The sequence below is a fragment of the Streptopelia decaocto genome (assembly GCF_964273445.1).
Source record: "Streptopelia decaocto genome assembly, chromosome: 2".
In the NCBI taxonomy this organism is placed as follows: Eukaryota; Metazoa; Chordata; class Aves; order Columbiformes; family Columbidae; genus Streptopelia; species Streptopelia decaocto.
In genome coordinates, this window is record NC_138655.1 from 22,877,639 (window position 1) to 22,883,638 (window position 6,000).

The window sequence follows — 6,000 nt, forward strand, 5'->3', positions numbered from 1 at the left end:
ATATAAAAAGGGGAATGAAAGGCTACATATATACCAGTGCAACTCAATATAGAGTTACAGTGAAGCAGTTGGTGCAAAGTGCCCAACATCCACTTTGTTTGTGTTTCAGGGTATTTATTTTGGACTAGCTCCTGTCTGGTCTCATGGAACAAAAGCCTCCTGGCAGCTGGAGAAAATCTCCTGGCAGTTTCATCCAACAGGAACCTAATTAATATGCTTAAACACCACTTAGAAATGTGAATCAAAGAACATAAAAGGGTGTTTAAGGAGATTTGTTCCAAAAATGAATTATTGATCAGAATTAAAACATTTTTACAAGACACATGCTGCTGTTAGGTTGGTGCAAAAGTCACTGCAGTTTTGGACCATGATTTTTAAGTCATTATAACTACGTTCAAACACATTTTTATTAATCAAAATAGCAACCACTACAATCAACACATTTTTGCCAACGAGAAGTAAGTTTGTTTATTCCTGTAGCGTAAAAATCTGTGCTTCGGGATTCGACAAACTCCTGGAAAGCATTTTCTGTATCCTGCTGGTTGTGAAAGCGTTTTCCCTGCAAGAAGTTGTCGAGATGCTTGAAGAAGTGGTATTTGGTTGGCAAAAGGTCTGGTGAATACAGCGGATGAGGCAAAACCTCATAGCCCAATTCGTTCAACTTTTGAAGTGCTGGTTGTGCAACATGTGGTCGGGCGTTGTCATGGAGAAGAATTGGGCCCTTTCTGTTGACCAACTCTGGCTGCAGGCGTTGCAGGTTTTGGTGCATCTCATCGATTTGCTGAGCATACTTCTCAGAAGTAATGGTTTCGCTGGGATTCAGAAAGCTGTGGTGGATCAGACCGGCAGCAGACCACCAAACAGTGAGCATGACCTTTTTTTGGTGCAAGTTTGGCTCTGGGAAGTGCTTTGGAGGTTCTTCTCTGTCCAACCACTGAGCTGGTCGTCGCCGGTTGTCATATAAAATCCACTTTTCATCGCAAGTCACAATCCGATCGAGAAATGGTTCATTGTTGTTGCGTAGAATAAGGGAAGAGGACACTTCAAAACGATTATTTTTTTGATTTTCGGTCAGCTCATGAGGCACCCACTTAGGGAGCTTTTTCACCTTTCCAATTTGCTTCAAATGCCGAACAACCGTAGAATGGTTGACGTTGAGTTCTTCAGCAACTTCTCGTGTAGTTGTAAGAGGATCAGCTTCGATGATTGCTCTCAACTGGTCATTGTCAACTTCGGATGGCCGGCCACTACGCTCCTCATCTTCAAGGCTCTCGTCTCCTTTGCGAAACTTCTTGAACCACCACTGCACTGTACGTTCATTAGCAGTTCCTGGGCCAAATACACTGTTGATCTTGCGAGTTGTCTCCGCTGCTTTACGACCCATTTTGAACTCGAATAAGAAAATCGCTCGAATTTGCTTTTTGTCTAACATCATTTCCATAGTCTAAAATAAATATAAATGGCAAGTAATAAATCAGTAGCAAAAAAACATAAAGCGAGAAAAGCACATTAAAATGAGGTATAACATAACCACATTTATTTAAAAATGTATTCCAATATCAAATGGCAAATTTCAACAATGCAAAAACCGCAATTCCTTTTGCACCAACCTAATACTAAGAAGGCACTTTTGTTTAAGCATTGGTCTCTTGCAATGGAACTTAAAGGTTAACAAAATTAATCTGGTTAACAAAATAAATCTAGTAAGAAAGGCTTAATGACTAGAAGTTTGTACACATAAAATTTCCTGGTTTTAGAAAGACATACAATTAACATACATTAGAAAACTGGAGGTACCTGATTAGCCGAAAGACAGCTGCTGGAACAACGAACAGGAGGCAAGTTATCTTGTCGTTCATGCAGTGTTCCTGGGAACTGTGGTTTCTTATCATCTTCATTCATTTCTGTCACCCAGCTCTAAAAATAAACAAACAACATATCTGTACCTTAAAGCAGTAGGGAAGATATACTTCCTAGTCTATAATGACCCTAACAACTATCCTTATGATGCACTGTTGTTAATGGGGAGGAGCAATTAAGACAAAAAGCAATTGTGCTTTTTTGAATAAGAAGTAATCTACAAAAAAAATCTGTAGAGTTAAAATGTACATTAAAGATTCAGTGACATTAATGCAATAAAATAATTAAAAACCCCCAACATAATTATTTGATAATTTCCTCATTTAATCAAATAATTACATCCTACTTATGCACAAGAGGAAGACTGATATATCGAAGTGATTACATTACTGACTGTTATTTATAACTGTAATTTATTACAGTTATACTTTACCATCAGTTCACCATTAATTGTTTCCCATTCTTCAGCTGTGAAATCAGAAGCTGTGGCTGGAGGCTTGTCTTTTCTCAGAGCTCTGCTCCTTGGATCTAAATGCTCAATACGCTTTTCACAAAACAATGTAAGTTCAGGATAACATCCCTCTTCACCAGACCTTTAAAATGCAAAGATATAAAAGTTACGAAAAACGAACTACACTGCACTGTGTCCTCCATATTTCTCTGCATATGTAGTCACCACAGTCACTGCATGGGACTATTTTCCTGTTACAACGGAATTCTACTATCACCTAATAAGGTTTTAATCAGAAAATTCCAGTAAGTTAACCTTCAACCACTTTCCAGTGTATACACACACAGAGTTCAAAATTAACATCACTGTTCTAATTAAAAAATGCTCATCATTTTCAGCAAAAGTTAAACAAGCATGGCATCTGAAGTGGCCACAGTCAGGCAAGTTGGCTTCATGACAGAACCAAAAGTCCACTGGCAGCATTTGAGAAAAACTGGCACTGAGTTACTCAAACCTTTTGGATGGTTAAAACAGGAATTGGATTTCTAGCATTATCATTTGGACACTTTTGACATGACTTTGACTTAAACTTCGTATTTTAGTTTTTAAATTAGAAAGTCATAAAGAGATTCAAAACAAATGGAGTATTTAGGTTGGGTTCCTTTGACTTGCATAGAACAAGAATATAATTAGCAATGAAGTTAAGAAAATATAACGCATACCTTAATACCCTGAGAATCTTTTCCAAGTGTTTAACATCTGTGCATTTTTCAATGAACTTGTAGTCCAGGTGAGCAATAGGTATTTGGTATGTTTTAGTGGTTCCTTGGTCCAGCAAAAATGGTACTGACTCATCACCCATGACTAAATATCAAAAGGAAAAAATGTAGTGATTCTATAGGCATTCAGTTTCATTTTGAAGCAATGCTAATTTAAGGACTAACCCTGTTCATGCTCTGAATTACTACACTGTTATTATGCAAGTGGATCTACTGCCACAAAAGAAAAATGTCACATTTGAAGACTTGATCAAACAAAGTATTCTTGACAGCAGATTGATGACAGAAGTACAGTTATATATGAGATGTTTTGGAAAAATTATTGGAAAAATTATATGTACAATTCTAGTGCTTCTGCAAGGCAGAACAAGTCAGAAAGCCTGTTTAAAGGAAAACTACCTTTTTTGCCTACCACATTCTCTGTTTTTCTTTAAACACAATACAGTATTACCTATTTTAAGCAAGCATGGTGGGGATGATGGAGAAGATGGCACAGGGCCCTCAGGTCCCTTCAAAGGGATGATGTTAACCAGTTCAGTGTATCTAATGAAATGATAACCTTTGCCTTCTCTGTAACCAAAATAAAGCCAAATGTTTGTCTTTCCTTACTAATTGCATTTTCTGGGCCTCTGATTATATTGCTGTACTAATCTGGATGTTTTCCAGTAAGGCTGTAACTGATGAAGAGGGGTATTCAAACTGAACACTTCCTGTCTCCTTGTATCTTTCATCTATTTATCTGCATCTTTTTCTGTTTTGATTCCAAGCTTTATGGAGCAGAAATTCCCCACGTTATATAGTGTTTAAAGCAATCAGTTATGGACATAAATCCAATTATAATGTCTAGTATAATTACACTATTAATTTGTAGTTGCACAAAAATGTTTACAAAACAGTACCAGTTAAATAATAACTGGTCATAATTAGGTACTGCATAAAGACAGGATTCTGCCCCAAGAATTTACAGCTTCAGTACAGGAAAAAGAACGACATGCATGGGAGAGACAGACGAATACAGGAAATAATCAGACAGGAACGGCACCATTTTCTCCCGTTTCAGTATTTCAATAAACGTTAGGGATAGGCAGTTCCTGCGGGTGCCCGCGCAGCTCCGGGCGGTAACGGACACCCCTGTTTCCAGCCCCGCGCTCCTCTCCTCCGGGCCGCTCCCGCGGCCCCTGCCCAGCGGCCGCTGACACCACAACCTTCACCCCCCGGACTCAGGAATTTACCTCAAATCCCACACCAAAGGCTCCCCTCACATGACGGCCGGAGCCCGGGCAGCGCGGCCAACCCGTCCCTAGCAACCATTGCTATGTACAACATGGCGGCTCGCAGGGACGCGCTCCAGCCGCCGGCAGGGAAGCGGGAACGACGGTCCGGAGACGGGCCTGCCCCCGCAGTGATGCCCTTGCGAGGCTCCCAAAGAGCTCCGCCGAGCTTCAGCAGCGGCACTGGCGCCGTGAGGCGGACTGCAGCACCCACCTACCCGCTATCGCGCTGCCTCCGACAGACCGACACGACCTGGCCCTCGCCTCAGCCGGTGACGGCCGCCTCCCTCTCGCCGCCACGCATGCGCAGACGCGCCGTGGCGGGGGTCGCGCTGCGCGCCCCTTCCACCGGCGGGCGGGAGTGGGGCTGAGGAGAGCGGCGGGACGGGCTAGCGTAGCGCTCCCCGCCTCGGGCTTAGGGGCAGGAATACAGCACTTGTGCCTTCAGCCTTAGTAAAACAGCACCTGTTTGATTTCAATGTGGTATTTTATTTAGCTTAGAACAGCCAGTCCCCCTCGAAACACCGGTCTCCCCAGGTGCCTCCACCACTATTGCCTGTTAGCCATACAGTGCCCCAGCACAGTCTTCACAGCAGGTCTGCATCCCTTTGTGATGGCAGCATAGGCTCTTCGCAACCTGTACATAGTCCAGCCAAACCCATCCCTCACCCCCCAGCTGTCTGGTACTGCCCTTGTGAGGGGCAGCTCCTGCACTCACCCTCTGAGCAGCCACCTCAACAGCTGTGCATGCAAAAGGTGCACCCTACCCAGGACAATTTGTGAACAAACTGATGGAAACGGTGTAGTAAAAACGTCATCATTTATACCCGAGGGTATCTGGGTCCAAGGAAAAAAATCTAGATAAGAAACGTCTTTACAGCCAAGATCAGATACATAAGACAGCTCCAAAACAAAACCTGAAGAACACTATTTTTATCCCCTAAAACAAGCCACTGAAGTGCGTTTGTAAGCCAGTAGATGGTCATGCAGTCTCTAACAAAGATACCTTACTATAGTGGTACATTATTAATCACGTAATGAGCACCATCAAAACTGAGATTTGGAAGCACTAAAGTAGACTAAAACAGCATCAGACACATTTTGTAGTACACTTCATGGATAAGGCTATTTTAGCATTACTCAACACACATTTCAAAAGGGCAGATGGAAAAGATTTGGCTCATCAATACAAAACAACCACTTTGATCTTCTTATTACAGACCCCTCACAAATAATCTGAAAAGCAAAGCAAGATGTTATTTTAATATTGGGACACTACCCAAATCTTTACAGTACAGACCTAATTATTTCCTTGAGTATAACCAAGCCAAGAAGCACTTTGGGAATATCTGTTTACACATGGTTTCTTAATTTTTACCTTGCCTCCCTCCACTCTTTTTTTTTCCAAGATTATGATGATTTTTTGACACCTCTTCCACAACTGGGTGTCTGAATTGGGTGCTCTCAAGTCCTTTGAGAATTGCTCTTTTGAAATCCAGATCTGTGTTTCAGGACCTAGCTTTGTGTAGTCTTCTATTTATTTTCAGTGGAATTTATTCAAACCACAGTTGTTTTATGCAGTTCACAGGAATCCAAAGAACACTTAAAAGTTAAAATGCAAATGAAGTTTATATGAGAG

General features: G+C 41.6%; 1 protein-coding gene across 3 annotated transcripts in view; it reads right to left on the reverse strand.

The window, feature by feature from the left end:
• The window catches only part of SPAG1 (sperm associated antigen 1), a 38,137-nt gene extending 33,504 nt beyond the window's left edge, over window positions 1–4,633 (reverse strand). Inside the window, exons 1-4 of one of the 3 annotated variants that reach the window (XM_082043814.1) lie at window positions 4,580–4,633; window positions 3,034–3,175; window positions 2,294–2,453; window positions 1,798–1,917 (exon numbers count right to left, since the gene is read on the reverse strand). In XM_082043814.1, the coding sequence (XP_081899940.1) occupies window positions 1,798–1,917; window positions 2,294–2,453; window positions 3,034–3,173 (420 nt within the window). In that variant the 5' untranslated portion in view covers window positions 3,174–3,175; window positions 4,580–4,633. Of the gene's footprint in view, window positions 1–1,797; window positions 1,918–2,293; window positions 2,454–3,033; window positions 3,176–4,322 lie in introns of all 3 variants that reach the window. The other 2 variants (XM_082043813.1, XM_082043815.1) reach the window with 2 other exon arrangements.
• Window positions 4,634–6,000: the final 1,367 nt, after the last annotated feature.